The 17,044-nt window shown below is 46.1% G+C and overlaps 1 protein-coding gene across 8 annotated transcripts; it reads right to left on the bottom strand.

The window, feature by feature from the left end:
* Positions 1–1,344: 1,344 nt before the first annotated feature.
* Amz2 (archaelysin family metallopeptidase 2) lies at positions 1,345–11,855 on the bottom strand. Of its 8 annotated transcripts, none has more exons than XM_027425825.2 (9): positions 11,719–11,855; positions 11,253–11,371; positions 10,911–10,999; positions 9,834–10,116; positions 8,879–9,052; positions 8,664–8,792; positions 4,856–5,019; positions 3,699–3,875; positions 1,345–1,542 (listed from the first exon to the last, which is right to left on the bottom strand). In XM_027425825.2, exons 4-9 carry the CDS (start codon positions 10,114–10,116, stop codon positions 1,390–1,392), a joined length of 1,080 nt encoding a protein of 359 aa, XP_027281626.1. In that variant the 5' UTR covers positions 10,911–10,999; positions 11,253–11,371; positions 11,719–11,855; the 3' UTR covers positions 1,345–1,389. The 8 variants fall into 8 exon arrangements, with proteins under 8 accessions (XP_027281626.1, XP_027281625.1, XP_035303580.1 ...); XM_027425824.2 differs by having other exon boundaries at positions 11,728–11,855; XM_035447689.1 differs by lacking the exon at positions 10,911–10,999.
* Positions 11,856–17,044: the final 5,189 nt, after the last annotated feature.

Genomic DNA, 17,044 nt, shown 5'->3' with positions numbered 1-17,044 from the left:
AAAGTGCTTGCCATGTAAACAGAGGCCCAAGGGTGACACTCAGCACCCGCAGGGTGGGGTGGATCCGAGGTTCTCCCCCTCCACAGCCTGTCTGACCTTATCCCTGAGGAATGTTACCTGCAGTTGTCCTTCACCCATCCCCCACCCCACCCTTTGAAAAGAAGAAAAAGAAAACGAAAGAGAGAGGAAGAAGGAATTTAAGTCTTACCTTAAAGATAAGAATGTGGGAGACTGGGGACTGGGGGTTGTCACTCAACTGTAGAGTGCTAAGTATGAACACGGCCTAGGGTCAAACCCCAGGATCACCAGAGGTGGTGGTACATGCCTTTTAATCCCAGCTGTTGGGAGGAAGATGTGGGGGATCTCTATGAGTTCAAAGCCAGCCTACTCTATATATCGAGTTCCAGGCCAGCCAGTCTCAAAGAAAAATAACAAAACGAAACAAACAGAAACGAATGCTACAAATAGGTAACAAGTAGGACAAGCTACCAGTTCCCTGGCATGAAGTAACAGTAGTTTCTTGTTTTCCAAGATACACTGATCATGCAGATTTGTTGACCCTGAGGTTGTAGACCTGCTCACCACCACAGCCACTGACCACTGTCACAGGCTGACAGGACACCACAAGCATTCTGGGCATCCTGGCAGGTAAGTAACCCATTGACTCTCTTCCTTATTCAAACATGTCATAATGCAATAAAGTGGGCAAAACATAAGCTTCAATCTCACCTAACACAATAGAATGAGTGTGACCTACATAGACATAAGCACCATTACGAAGCATCTGTAAAGGCCCTCAGACATGACACATCAGTTAGAGCTGAGAGTGGCTATATAGCACTACACACACACACACACACACACACACACACACACACACACACACCACCGCTGTTCTCACTGCTAAGAACTGATGGGAGCTGCTACTGATTTCAGGGGCAGGTTCATAAACGGTCAAGAAAGAATGAAGGGCAACCATGGGTCAGAAGGGGAGGCTGTAGGCAGCAAGGATGCCAACCAACCTGTACAAGTTCACAGCCCTGGTGACTCAGCTGTGCCACACAAGGGATGGCATCTCTTCCCCAAGCAAAAGCAACCCTGGAAAGTGTTCATTCGTTCCTTGGGCCACATAGCCATTTTTAAAGTATTTATTTATTTACCTTCTAGCTTCAGCTAATCCAACTTAAAGCTATTGAGACAGGAGGGGAGGGCAGAGAGAGTTTTCCTTGTTTTTGGTGAACCTTATTCTGGTCCAGGGGCTTCAGAGAAGCTTCTAGTCTGTTATCTAACCTCAGCATAGGCCAGGAGATGGTTTATTTCAATGAAGTACTCTACCCACAAACACCCAGTGTGCCAATATTTATTAAGGTTACTCCTATCTGAAAGTCCTTATTTTTCCAGAATAGCAATGCATTTTATTAACCATTCTCTCCAATCCTTAAAAGCTTCCACAGGTTTCTTCAAATTCGCAGGGTCAGAGCTATTTACCGGCGCTGCTCCTGATGAGCCGTTAGATTCATCATCGATCCACCTCAGCAGTGCCTTGAAAAACAACAAACACTGCATTTTAACAAACAACAGCAAAACACGCTCCTCAGGCACAATAACCGCCATTGCGGTCAGGCTTCCCAAATCCGTGGTTTGTGTCCCCCATGATCAGTCTGCATCTGATGGAGCGGACGGGCTATGAGTACAAGACATGAGAGACACCAAGAGAAACAGCATGAACCAAAAATATAAAGAACATAATGGAAAACTATGGTCAAAAGTATCCAGGAGCTGGGTCTGCTTCCTCATACCTATAATCTCAACACCCAGAAAGGCCTAAGTCAGGCTGGAGAGATGGCTCAGCCATTAAAGGCTAGGCTCACAATCAAAAATGTAAGAACGGCCTAAGTCAGGAGGACTGCAGTAAGTTTACAGCCACCTTGGGTTACACGGTGAATCCCAGACCAGCCTGGGCTACATTATCAACACCACCCGACATCAAAACACAAACAAACAAAACCTGACAACAACAAAAAATATGCAGAGGAAAAAGAACTATATTAATTCTTACACTATTTTAGATAACAAGATAATTATTTCTTTTCTCAATTTACTTATTCGCTAAGGCAGTGTGCTGAGCTTTTAGCTTAATGCACATGTGAATATAAACATAACTATACCCCAAGGCAAGGGCAGGCCTGTATGTGAAGACTGCAGATGGGTGGAGATTCTCAAGTGCTGTCCCTGCATGAGCAGGCAGCCCACAAGTACCCGCCAGGATGTGTCCTGATGTGTGCACAAGGACACAGGAGTTGTCTCTCTTCCTCCTTAAAGACATCCATTCTATTCCAACAGACTCCTGTGTCTGTCACATATTTGGAAAATTACAGTCACACAGTTATATGCTTATAAAGATGAACTCTACCACACCAATCAGTATGCATTTCTATTGTACAGTCAATCCTTCTTGATCTAACTGGACATGAACAGATAAATTCCTTTTACCAATTTCTCAGTGAGTGGTAAGTATAAAGCAGTCATTATCAGGGATGAAGAGATGGCTGGATAGTTAAGAGCATGTACTGCTCTTTCAGTGGACCTGAGTTTGGATCCCAGCACCCACATTAGGTGGCTCACAAATGCCTGTACCTCCAAGGAATCAGACAAGCTCCTCTGGCCTAGAGGGCACACGAATATACATAAATCAGTCTAAAAAACAAACAAACAAACAAACAAACAAACAAACCAGTCATTGTCAAAGTTTATCTTTAAGATTGTTTTGTCTACATATATATATGTGTACCACCTGTATGCCTGGTGCCCTCCAAGGATGTTGGATCCCTTGGAACTGGAGTTTTATGTAACTGTAAGCCACTATATGGATGTTGGAAACCAAACTCAGGTTCTCTGCAAGAACAGTGGGTACTATTAATGGCTGAAGCTCTAAACTGAAGTTTCTTTTTGTTCCTTTTTAGACAGGGTCTCAATCTACAGCCCAGGCTGGTTTCAAAATAAGAGCAATCATTCTGCCTCAGCTTCCTGAGTGTCTGGATTACAGGTGTTAGCCACCACAAAGAAACATTTATATTGCTGAGAGCCAGGGATGTATGCATGACATAAGCGAAGAGGACAGCGGACAATTTGCAGAAGTCAGCTTTCTCTTTGTACCCAGGGCTCCTGGGACTGCCTGACTCCTGTCTTCACATTGCAGGGCTGGGATGAGGGGAGGAAGCACCGTTAGCCCACTGAAGATTTAAAGTGGGTATTTCTCTGCATTTTTTTCACATAGTGTATGTGTTCAGTGTGTGCACATGTAAGCCCAAGGTTGACCTCAGGTGTTTCTTTTCCCTTATACACTGAAGCAGGGTCTCTCCTGATGAACCTAAAGCTTGCTAGTCTGCTAGTCTGGCTAACTAGTTTGCTTCTAGGAGTCTGTTTCCACATCCCATGCACTGGGATTATAGGTGGGCACTTATGTGTGGGTCCTAGGGACCCAGACTCTGGGCCTCATGCTCTCGTGGCAAGGCAGCAAAGGATCTAACCACAGAGCCACCTTGCCTGCTCTCTTTACATTTTTTTTTAAACCACAGTTTCCTGTTTATCTTTACCTAATTTCCTCTGATAAATCATAGCTTTCAAAGACCTAATAGAAAACACCGTTTGCTACTTAGCTCACCACTTCCCTTCCCTTTGCAGCCCTCCCCACCTACTTTGTATCTGTCTATAATGTTGAAGCCAATAGCACATTGCAGCTTGCGTAAGCAGATAGGGCAAAGGTTTAGAGGACGCCGGTCAGATTCTTCCAAGTGATTGGAGCCTTGCATTAAACACGCAAGCCACTGGCAGTGTCGAAGTCCAAATATGTGTCCAATCTCATGGCTTAGAGTCTAAAAGAGAAGCATATCACTGCTTTATGGCACCACCATTAGCAATTACACACTTTTCCCCAGAAACACAGTTATAGGAATCCACACTATTGCCGTTGTCTTAGAAAGGTTTCCACGGCTGTGACAAAATTTCATGACAGAAAGCAAGATGGGGAGAAGAGGGTTTATTTGGGTTAGACTTCAGCATTGCTGTTCATCACTGAAGGAAGTCAGGACAGGAACTCAAACAGGGCAGGAACCTGAAGACAGGAGCTGATGCAGAGACCATGAAGGGGAGGAGCTGCTTACTGGCTTGCTCCTTGGGGCTTGCTCAGCCTGCTTCCTTATAGAACCCAGGACCGCCCACCACGGGCTGGGCCCTCCCCCCATTGATCACTAATTGAGAAAAAGCCTTACAGCTGGATCTCATGGAGGTATTTCCTCAGCTGAGGCTCCTTCCTCTGATGACCCTCGCTTGTGTCAAGTTGACACACAAACTCAGCCAGTATAGCTATCCACAGCAAAATTTCATTCTGCCCAGCTCTTCTACACTTAGTAACGTTCATTTCATTATTTTCCCAGACCAGGGTTTCACTTTGGGGCAGCTAACATGTTGGCTGGCTGATTCCATGTGTGGGACCCCTCACAAGTGAGTTCTGGATGATGGCACAATGAGTTTGTATTTGTGACTACCAAAATGTGGTAGTGCATGCCTGTCATCCCTGTACTTGAGAGGCTGAAGCAGGAGGATAGTTTAGGCCAGTAGGGTCCTAGAAGTTCAGATTCTGGGCTCCTTCACCCCACAGGCGGATTCAGTAGATCTTGGAGAAGGGGCTTGTCTTGCATACTACAGAGCACACCAAGTGATTCTGATGAGCATACTGGTTGATGGGGTCCTTCAAACATACTTGGAACACATATTTTCTAAGAGGAGACACCTACAAGTAATCCAGGGAAAGTAAAATTTCTACCTAAAAAAAAAAAGTTTCCAAGCAACTTACCTTACAGGATCGCCACAGCAATATACTAGTGATCTCAGGACTGTAATAGTTATCAAAAATGGAATAGTCACTGGAAGATGTTTGTTGGTGCTTCTTCACTTTGCCTTCATACCGTGAGCTGTAGAAATCCTTGCCGTACCTGGCAAAGCTGAATATCCCCACACCTACAAAGAGAAGACAAGCTTATCTTTTTCACCAGGTAAGATATAGAAAGAAAGACCAAGGACAACTGTTCACACATCTGGTCAGTCAGTCAGTACACATCTGGATTGATACCACACCACTAGAAATACTTAAAAGATTTGCCAATACAAACAACTTTTGTCCCAGACTTCCCTATCGAGATCTTTACCTGCCAACCAATTGCCCCAGAAATTCAATTCAGGGAGAAGGACGCGCCAGGTCCAGGACCCTCACTGAGGACCTGCTGGAGGAGGGAGGTGACATTTTCCTCACCAGGGTAGCCATAGCTAAGGCGCTGTACTCCTTTAGTGACCCCTCATATGCACTCCTATAGGTAACCATATTAAATTCACTGATTCACAGAAGGAGAGGGATGGGGGGGGGCTGTTTGAGAAGCAATCAACAGAAGTGGGAGGAACTGGGAATGGGGAGGTGAATTTGATCCAAGTATATTACACACATGTGTCATGAATCCCACTATTACACATAATTAAGATATGCTAATAAAAACATATATAAGAAACCTAGAAACATCAAAGAATGGTTAAATTCCAGAGAAAGTAGAAGTTTCACTGAGTTTCTCCTAAATAGTCTTTACTCAGGGCTACTCCAAGTCAAGTATTCTAGAAGAGCCGTGATAAACAGTACATAACAGCAGTCACCATTTTGGCATTAGGAGCCAAGGGCAGACTTCTGCCTCACACATCAGTGAAGTTTCTGGCTTTCCCTAAGGTAGCAGCACCCACTGTCACTCCTGTCTGGAGACAGAGTCTTCAGAGAGAAGAGCGTCTTCCCTCACCCTACTTCCTTTTTCAGCACAGCACAACTCTATCAAGAGGCTGGTGACAGGTGACCAGAATACACAGCCGTGGGACTGACTTCCTGTGTATCAGTGTGCAAAGGCCTATATTCCATCTCTGCGTGAGTGAAGAGTAGTCTGACACCTAATTCACACACAGTCCAGGGACTATTCTACAACTCTGCTCACCAACAAGAAGCCTTTGATTCCGTCCTTTAATTGTTACTATTAATACATTTGTATGTGTTACTAGGGTTCAGAACCAGAGACTCAAGCACATGAAGCAGTGCTCCCGCTGTGAGGCAGTGCTCCGCCATATGAATATTTTTTGTTTGTTTTGTTCTATTGTGCTAGGGAGCAAGTGAAGGCCCTAGCCATGCCATGCAAGTCCTCTACCACTGTGCTCATGAGCTCTTTATTTATAAGTAAGTAAACTCATGGTAATCTGGTATAATACAACTTGATTCAAAAGAGTGTTCCTCACCTCACCCTTGGGAACTGCAGACTGATGCTTGAAATTTAGGGAAAGAATATTCTAAAAGGAAGCAAATCGAATCACTTACCAGAAGTGACTTGCTTTGATCAAACAAGTGTGAGTCTACTGCATGTGATCCCTTCAGCCATAATATTTTAAATGTTTCTCTGTTTAAAAGGAGTCTTTAATCTTGAGGAAAGCCAGGCCACTTGTGGTAAAATACACTCATTTCATATCAGATCAACTGCTACCCTAACATGTCTTGTTTCATGTCATGTAATATTTTTAAAATTTACCTCCCCCCACACCAAAATAATTAAAATAGAAAGTTTGGGTAATATTTCTTAACCACTCCCCTCAAATGCATGTAATAAATTAACTAGTGTCTAGATCAAAGAATAAATTGTTTTGTTTATTTGTTTTTAATGTTTTCATTTCTATCATGTTAATAAAAGGAGACATCGGGATAAAAACACACAGCAGGATAGTAACCCAAGACGTCAAAAGGGCATGCTGGGAGGATCCAGAGTCTGATGAAGAACCTAGAGATGGAGCACTGAGGATGAGGTAATGAGAGAAGCTCTAGCCTAGCCCCGCCTCTAACACAAATATCCCACAGGTGGGAAGCCCCTGCCCTCAAGCCTCCGCCTTGTGCACCCAGACAGACCATCAGCTCTCTCTCTCCAGCCCTTGGTTCTCACTGCCCCCTCCCTAGGGCACTAATACCCACTCCCCTTAGTTTACTGGCCTTTTCCAAACTGCCTCAAATCCTGGTGTGTGAAGTTAACATGTGAAGTTAAACAAAGAATAGCAAAGATTAGGGGGAAAAAAACAAATTAGAGAAATGAGGAAAGGAAGGAATGGAGGAAGGAAGGAAGGAAGGAAGGAAGGAAGGAAGGAAGGAAGGAAGGAAGCTGACTCACTTTCAGATCCCTCTTAATGTTGCCAGGCAGTTTCTAATGAGTTAAAGTTTATTATGTCCAAAATCCAGGTTTGGTTTTCTTCTTCATTGTCATCTTTTTTTTTTTTTTGCTTCTGGAGTACTGATTGCTGTATAGCTCAGGATGGCCTTAAACTCATGGTCTTCCTGCCTCTGCCTCCCCAGTGCTGAAATCACAGAAATGTGCCCCCATGCCCAGCAAGAACTTTGGTTTCTTGTTGTTTATGCTTGGTTAGGTTGTTTTGGACAGGGTATCTGTAGCCCAGGCAGACTTTAAACTCACTAGGTAGCTGAGGCTACCCTTGAACTCCTGGTCCTCTTGCTGCCACCTCCCAAGTGCAACAATTAGAGGGCTATGCTACCACATATGGCCCAAAGTTGGTTTTCTAGGCAAGCACTCTACCACTGAGCTACACCCACAAATCTTAAGGAAAAATAAAGCCAATATAGGTTGAAAAAGAAAATATGTACTTATATATTTATTTATGGCTATTCTATCTGTGCTTGATCAAAAGTGGAAAATCAACTAGCAAGGACTAGGGATATGTGGTAGTTTTGACTGTAATTGGCCCCCACAAGCTTCATAGGAAGTGGCACTATTAGGAGGCGTGGCTTTGTTGAAGAAAGTGAGTCACTGTGACGGTGGGCTTTGAGGTCTCATATTCATACATACATACATACATACATACACACATGCTCAAACCACCCCCAGTGTCTCAGACCACTTCCTGTTGTCTGTGGGTCAAGATGTAAGAATCCTCAACACCAAGTCTGCCTGCATGCTGCCTTGCTTCCTGCCATGACGATAATGGACTGAACTCTGACTGTAAATGAGTCACCCCAATTAAATCTTTTCCTTCATAAGAGTTGCTGTGGTGTCTCTTCACAGCAAAAGAAACCTCAGCTAAAACAGGATGCATGTAATTCAGTGGTAGAGTCCTTGCTTTGAACCAGGCCAGGGTTGAATGCCATGTACTGTGCATGTGAGCCACCCGCCACCCCCAACACACACAGGAAGAGAATTAGTTAGATTTTACATATGTTAATGACAGCTCAATTCTCCCTAAGTTGTTTGTCTTGCTGATCCCCAGATGCTGAGCTGAATGCCTGGGTATGTACCAGGCGTCTCAAGCACTATGGGTAGGAACTGTTACACAAATCATCTCCAAATGACTCTGTGAGAAAAGCATCATCACTTCAAGGTCAGGCAGGGGGATGTGGCCTCCTGAAGAGGGTCCCATATCATCAGTCTTTCAAAGCACACTTCCCACTGTGGCACACAAGGAGCGGCACTGGACATACAGTTCTAAATATTGAAAACACTACTGGACGGAGTTCTTTTTCCAACTCTCTGCATAATTTAAAACACCCTCAAGCTGAACAATATCAAAACAGTACCAAAAAGGAGTACCATCTGTCAAAGAGGCCTGTCCAAAGACAAAATTCCAGGAGTCCCGTGGGTAAAGATCAATCATTGTTATCCCCACGATGCAGAAAGCATCTTCGGGTTTCTTCTTTTTCAAGAATGCCAGGATATGCCCTATTTGAGAAGAAATGCACAAATAATATATATGACATGCATACACCCTTTCTGCTACATTCCAATTGCCAAGGTGCTTCATTTACCTGCATGGATTTGTAGGTTTTGTGTGTGCTCGTTCACTCTAAAGGAACACTTCGTTTCAGAGATTGAAACTGGTTCTAAGAATTTTACGGTCAAACCATAGAAAAATGCTTCACAGTAGCCCTTGAGCCATTTAATATATTCTTCACTGATAACTTTGTTGTTGCCTAGAGAGCCTACAGGATGGGGGAAGGGTAGGAAATTAAGATACACTTTAAAAATGATAGAAACACTCTTCACCTTATTCTATAAACTGTCTCGAACTGGAAACAGAACCCACTCTAAAACCTCAATGCTTCTTAATCAGTCATTGATGACAACATGAAGTCAAGAGAAAAGAATTTCCCTGTTAAGCAGTTTGGCTACAACACTCCTACCCCTGGAAGGAGTGTCAACAGGGATCAATCGCAGGGCCAATAAGATGGCTCAGTAGGGAAAGGTGCTCGCTACACACTTGACATCCTCACTGGAAGCAGAGAACAAATTCTACAAAAGCTGTCCTATAGCACAGGTGTGTCCCCTCCCACACCATGAACACAATAATATTTTAATTATCACAAACGATAAAATGCCTAGCATGCATAGAGCCCTGAGTTCAATTCCCAGCACTTAAAAAAAAAAAGAAAGAAAGAAAGAAAAAGAAAAAGACAACGACAAAAGAAAAATCAGAAGGCATAGAAAATTGCTCACTTGCTCACTTGAAGCCAAGCATGGTGGTATATACCCAGGACTCAGGGAGGCAGAAGCAGGTGGATCTCTGTGAATTCAAGGCCAACCTGGTCTACAAAGTGAGTGCCACAGCCAGGACTATTACACAGAGAAACCCTGCCTTGAGAAACAAAAAAAAAACACAAACACAAAAACAAACAAACCAAAAAAAAAAAATTGCTCACTTGAATTTGGTCAAACAACATCACAGCAAAACCAAACCCCAACCACCACATTCCCAGGACATACCAATGGATTGTATATAGATAATGTGTTTTTCTGGACCAGGTGCTTTTCTGTGGCTATCAGTGAAAAACTGCTCAAAATCTTGGGGAACTTCGGGGTGGGAGTTGATCCAATCTGACTGTGAATGCACAATAATAGGTCCAAAGAGATTACTGGATGGCTGAAAGGCTTCACTCATTAAACGTCGCTCCCCAGCATCTAACTTGTCATACTGTGATACAAGCACTGGGTTCTTAGAGATGAGAGCTTTCTTTAGGGTGTGTTCAGAGCGATGGAGAACCTGCATCTGCCAAAAGAGACAGAGAGAGAGACGGTGGCACACACCTTTAATCCCAGAACCCGGGAGGCAAAGGCAGGTGGATCTCTCTGAGTTCGAGGCCAGCTTTGGTCTACAAAGTGAGTTTCAGGACTACCAGGACAGTTACACACAGAAAGTCTATCTTGAAAAACAAAAACTACTTAAAAAACTGAGAAGACATAAAATTCATTCATTCATACCAAGGGTTATTCTTCAGTTACACCTCTAGTTTACAGAATAAGTAACCTATTGCTAATGTCTTCAGATGTCACACTCCAATCAGTTTATTGGGGAAGAGTATCCAAGTACTTAAAAGGAAAAACATTCAAGCCATCCTTCCCATCTCTTACAGAAACTGCCGCTCTCACCCTAAAAGCTATTGATAAGTTGGGCACAGTGGGGACACCTACAAACCCAATATTCAGGAGACAGAAGCAGGAGACTGCAAGTTGAAAAACAGCCTCAACCACCCTGTCTCAAAAACAGTAACTAACAACCACAACAAGAACTAGTGGTGACCTGGAAAGCCTAACTTGATGTCCAATGTCTTCTGTCATTTGACAATAATCACAGTATTGATTGTGATCAATCAACATAGTTGACTCCACTTGGGACTCCTGAACAACCTATCCCTTCTGAGGTTACTCAAGGATATTCAATAATAAAAAGAGGAGTAATGTAAGTACCCAGTTCTGTAATTTAACTGCAGGTTGGCAGTTAAGCTTTTCATGTCAGTTACGAAACACCGGGGAAGACCTAAGATGACTAAGAGACAGACTCACGTTGATGGGCCGTTTCCATTCATATCGAGTCTCTACGTGTCAAGTTCATCCTACCGCTGAACTGGTCAAACAGATGTTCCACCAGGAGGCTTTTCGAGTTAGAATAGAAAAAAAGAGATGAAGATTTCTGTCCAGTCTGTGTTTTCTAATTACCTAAGGGCTTTTTCATTTATTGACTAATGATTCTGAAGTGTGAGCTAACGCCTGTGCTCACTTCTGAATCCTTGGGCACAAGAGGGTGGCGCAGACTCCATGTGAATGAAGGTATTACACATTTGGGCTTAAATTTTAGTTTTACAGGATGAAATATAAACCAAACGTGGCCCCCTGTAGTCCACCTACCTTTATAATGGAGAAGTCTCCAGTTGCTTTTCCCACTTAGGTTTTTCTAAGGACAGACATGTCTGGCAGAGTGGAAGGTCGGAAGGCCTCCACATCCTAGTCCAGTGTGGGTGGTGACGCTGAACAAGCGTGCAGGGAGGAATTTTAGAGCCGGGCAGTGGCTGGGGGCCTAGGATCCCCCCCGCCACACACACACCCTGCGCAAGCCGGGTCTCGTCAGACATGCTATTTGGTGGCTGACACCACCCAGTCTCGGCCTGGGTGAGTTGTGGGGACCTCCCCGGAACTCAGGGTTCGCCTCTTCTCCCCGGGGAGCAACCGGAAAGGCCGGCGTCGTTCCCAGGGGACATCCCGCCCCCGAGGTCCCCTCCGCTTCCGCCGCAACCATCCCTCCCACATCCGCCCCTCCCCAGAGATCAAGACCTTCCCCCGCCTCCTCTGCCCTGCCCTGCCGACTCCATCTTACCACCCTCACCGGGACAGACCCCTAGGCCATCCTGCCGCTGCCACGGCGGCTCTTGTGCGCAGGCGTCTCGCACCGGCGCACCACGCCCAATCACGGATGCCCCGCCGGCACCAACCACGGCCACGCGCCTTCCCGCCCCTCGGCCATCGCCCCGCCCCCTAACCGCACTCTTCCCTCCTAAGGCTCCGCCTCCAAACACTGGCCCCGCCTACTCCCCGGAGGCCCCGCCCCATTTCTCAGCGCTGGAACTGTGTGCGGCTCTCGGTGTAAACTGAAGCTAGAGGGCGACGCAGTGCCAGACAATCCCCAGCCGTCGCCGTTTCTCCGCCTGCCCTCGCGGGGGCGCCGCGGCCCGCTCTTCGCGGGCGGTGCAGGGTTACGGGGGCCAACACCTGTCGGGGTTCAGTGGCCCTTGGGCTGAGCCTGAGTAATTTAACCACCAATCCAAGTAAGTCAGCCGTGTCCGCGGCTTGACACATCACCCGCTGGACTCTCCCTTCTTGGTTGGTTGGCGGACTGTCGTTGTGGCCTCACCGGCTGTCAGGAAGCAGGGTTGAGCCGCAGGGCATGAGGCCTAGGGTAGCCTTTCAAGCTGGGGGAACTAAAAGCTTGTAGCTCGGACCCTAGGAGCCTTCCTGGGGAAGCCCCAGCGCTCAGGATCTCCTGCTCACCCATCCAGCCCCCTTTCATGTCTGAGCGCTTCAGGCACCGTGGACGGTCAGACCAGGAAATGCCACTAACTTGTCAACATTCTATCATCCTTGGAAGTTAAGGACCTCACACCCCACATCTCTGTACCCTTCCTTCTACCCACCCCCCAAACTCTGCTCTAATTATCCCTGTCGCAGCTATTATAGCGTGTTGTACTTACTCAACCAAACTGCCTTTACCAAGTTGACAAAGCGGTTTATTTTGAAAGGCTGTCATGTTAGCCAGGCCGGCTTTGAACTCACTACAGAAGATGACCATGGGCTCATGTCTCCCCTTTCTGAGCACTGGAATTACGGTTATGAACCATCAGGCCAACCAAAACCTTGTTTTTAAATAATTTAAGGTTCGGGTACACACCTGTTAATCCTTGTTGGCAAGGACAGGAGCATCTTTACATTGGAGGCCAGTCTGGTGTATATAGCAAATACCAGGCCAGCCTGGGCTACATAAGGCCTTGTTTTAAAAATGAAAATTTAGCTTCACAGCTAAATTTTGAACGTCTTCATTGCATCTCTCTTTAACTCCTCTTAACATTAAAAAAAAAATCTGTTCTTTCCAAATTTCATACTTACATAATGTTCTTTGGTCATATTTCCCCTCAAGAGCCTTTCTGAGCCTCTTACCCCTCCCACCAGATCCCTCCCCAATGACCACATTTTTTTCCCTCCTGAGACATTTTCAGATCAGTTCTAGACACGATGCCCCTTTACTTCTAAATACTCCAGAGTGTAGGCACAGGACACCTATGCTGGGAGTTCCCACCAGTCTCTCCGAAGTTCAGTGTTCCTGCTGTCCTTCCATTTTTCCACGTATACTACTCCCTTCCCTGGTAATGAAAAGTCTGCCTTCATTATTCATAATTTGCTTCTGCATTTAACTGCTTTGTGGTACAATGCACACTGTAATTTCAGAATAACTAATCCATATCATTGCAGACAAATAGTCCTGCCAATAAGTGTTCAGAAATTATTCATGGTCCCTTATAGCCAAAGGATACATAGTATACTATGCGGTTGACATCACTTGAGTGAATTCCTCCCTACTCAGACTATCACTACATCTGGCCTGGCACTTACTATGTACCCTAGACTGGCCCCAGACTCACAACCATCCCCCTGCCTCAGCCTCTTGGATGATAAGATCACATGTATGTGCCATCGAGCCCGTCTTTAAATTTGCTGCTTTTTTTTTCTTTTTTTCTGCATGATACATGGGTGTGGCTATTTAAAAGTTGCATTTTGCCGGTTGTGATAGCGCACACTTTTAAACCCAGCACTCCAGGAGGCAGAGCCAGATAGAGTTCTGCCAAGTTGGTAGTTGATCTTGATTGTCAATTTGATAGGCTTTAGAATCACCTTTGAAACAAACCTCCATGAGGGAGTTTCTTGATTAGGCTAAGTGAGGCAGGAAACCCCTACTCAGCTGTGGCCGGCACTATGACAGGATCAGGGGTCCTGGAAAGCCAAACCGAACACCGGCATTCACAGCTCTCTGCTTCCCGACTGGACACAGTGTGACCAGTTGCCTCTGGCTTAAGTTGCCATGCCCACCCCACATAATATGGATTGTGCTCCATGAAACTATTAGCCAAAGTAAGTTTTTCCTTAGGTTTCCAACTGTCGGGCAGGAATTTGGTCACAGCAGTGAGAGACATGGTTAGTACAGGAGGTAACTAGAGGATGGCAACAGAGCCCTCATGAATTGGATTTGTGACATTGGAAGAGACGCCCCAGACAGCTGCATATTACCTGTGAACCAGAAAGACAACAGCCAACACATACCAGCATATTGATCCTGAGTTCCCCAACTCATGCCTAGATCGGCCCCATATGCCTATATGCATGCCTGTTTGCCAAAAGATAGCACCAGATCTCATTATGGATGGTTGTGAGCCCCCATGTGGTTGCTGGGAATTGAATTCGGGACCTCTGGAAGAGCAGCCAGGGCTCTTAACCTCTGAGATATCTCTCCAGTCCCTCATCTAAATCTTTTTTTTTTTTTTAATTGTTTAAAGGCTGGGCAGTGGTGATGCACACCTCCAATCCCAGCACTTGGGAGACAGAGGCAGGTTGAGCCTGCAACCCCTAGTTTGTTTGCTTTTTAGTTGTGTGTATGTGTGTATCTGTGGGTAGATATGTGCACGTGTGTGCAGGTGTCTGTGGCAGACAGAAGAGGGCGCCCAATCCCATGGCGTTGGAGTTAAAGGTGGTTATGAACGGACTGATGTAGGTGCTGGGAACCAAACCTAGGCCTTTGTGAGAACAGTGCACACTCAGCACTACTGATCCATCTCTCAGCCCCTCCCCCACCTCCCCACCCTCTGTCCCCATTCTGTTGCACAGCTTTCAAGTCTCACAACCTATTTGATGGATTTTATTTATTTTTGTTTTCTGTTATTTTTGAGTCAGGCTCTTGTTCTGAAGCTCAGACTGGACCTGGAACTGAAAGACCCCCGAAGAGGCACTTTCGTAGAGGGAGACCCACACACCCAGGAATCAGCGAGGCCACGAACTGGATGCAAAAAACAAGAGGCTTTATTGGAGACGCGGGTACCCGGGGCGACTTAGCCTTTGTGTGGCTAAGCGCCCCGAGCCAAGGGAAAGGGGTCCTTATATAGGGAAAAAGGCGCAAGCTAGGAGCAGGGATTCTATTGGATAATTCTAATGAGGCATTGTACAGAGCTATTCCCATTGGTCAATGTATATGAGGCGCTATACAGGGTTATTCAAATGAGGCAAAGTACAGAGTTATTCAAATGAGGTGAAACACAGAGTCTTTCAAATGAGGCGAAATACAGAATCATTTCTATTGGATGGTTCAAATAAGACACAGAGCCATTCCAGATCAGCATATTCTCAAGGTCTGGTGTCTGGTACAACAGACTCAATTCCCCCTCCCTCCGCGTCCAGATGGCTGACCTTGGGGGCGGAGACCTTGGGACGGAGTGTTTCTCATCGGGCGGGGCTCAGGGGCAGGGCTCCAGGCCGGCTCCCTTGGTGTTCGTTCTCGTGCCGGCCCACCTGGTGCTCGCCCTCGTGCCGGCCCACCTGGTGCTCGTTGCTCGGCCCCAGCCTACCTGGTGCTCGTTCTCGGGCCTGCCCATCTGGTGCTCGTTGCTCGGCCCCAGCCCCGAGGCTCGGTGCCAGGCGGGGCGGGCCGGGGGCGCGAGCCCTGCCGGGGTGAAGGCTTGGGAGGCCCCGGCAGCTTCGGGGCAGGGGGCTCAGGGGCATTTCGAGCGGGTCTTTCAGAACTTACTAGAAATCCCAGATGGTCCTGAAACTCATGGCAGTTCTCCTGCCTATGCCTCCCTTGTACTGGAGTTAAAGGCATGGGCCACCACACCCAGCTACCTAACCTATTTAATCATGAGACTACACTGTGACGGTTAAAGGTTCTCAACCACTCACTCCCTAGTATGAATTCATGCCTGCTATGTTTTTCTTTTTCTCAGGACAGTAGCTGACATCTACTGCCCTGAGGAAATGAAAGTTTGCTTGGCCAGGAAGCAGGAACAGGTGGGTAGTTTAGGGTTCCAGACTATCCAAGCAGGGCAACAGCCTGGAGGTGGGTACAGCAGATAAGGGAGGGTGTTGCAATACAGGAAACAGGACCCTACTGGGGGGCAAGAAGATAGAAAATAATTATTTGATAAAAATTGGTCTGAACCTATGTTTCTGTTATGTTCAAAGTGAAGGCTGTGTATAAAGGAACAGGAGTTGCTCCGTCTTCTCTCTCCAATGCAGAGAATCTGCCCTCTGAGGCCTCGAACTCAGAGCCCACAGGGGCTACACAGCATCAACACAGCACAACACAGTTTTTGTCCCAAATATCTCGCTCACAGCTAATGCCTTGGACCATGCCCTGCTTGCAAACCAAGGCCAAATTCTTCCATAATGGGCCAGCTCTGGGAGCACCCAGGGAGAAGAGCCATTAGCAAAAATGAAAAGCAAGATGTCTTTCAGTCCATTAAGTTAAAAGAGGATTTTTCTCTCCTTTATTATTTATGACTTGTGACTACAGTTACCATTTCCCGGAACAAGTGTCATGGTTCTACTTCAGCTTCTGTTTACTGGAGCAAAAGAGATGCTTATCAGCGGGCAAGCTCAGATTGCTGAGCAACCCAGGAGCCCTTTGGCGCTGTGGCCTCCTGACTACATCCTTTGATGCCCTTGGAGGCATGTTATTCTCTATGCCTCTGGCAGTTTCTAAAACCCGCCACAATCTGATGCCTGTGTGTAGATGCACACATATGCACATACAAGTCTGTAATCCACATATAAATTTGGAAACTGTATATGAATACAGAAACCCAAATCCAGTGAGGGCAGCTTTTAGTTTTTACTTTAAGAATGTCACTTCCTAGACTGAGGCAGGAGGACCTTGAGGTTAGGTTGAATTAGGTTACAGCTAATTCAAGGCCAGCCCAGGCTGTAGAACAAGATACTGTCCCATGAAAACAAAACAAACAGAAGGAAAGAAAAAGTTAGTGGTTTGGTGTGTGGATGGGCGGGTGTAGCAGGCTTCAGGGCCATGGTCCTTGTGACCACTGGAGGATGCCCATGATTCCCCCAACGACCTCCCAGCTGTGGCTCAGAGTGCTCCCTGCTACACAGCT

The sequence above is a fragment of the Cricetulus griseus genome, chromosome 7, assembly GCF_003668045.3.
Source record: "Cricetulus griseus strain 17A/GY chromosome 7, alternate assembly CriGri-PICRH-1.0, whole genome shotgun sequence".
NCBI classification, from domain to species: domain Eukaryota; kingdom Metazoa; phylum Chordata; class Mammalia; order Rodentia; family Cricetidae; genus Cricetulus; species Cricetulus griseus.
This window is presented reverse-complemented; position numbering and strand designations above follow the sequence as displayed.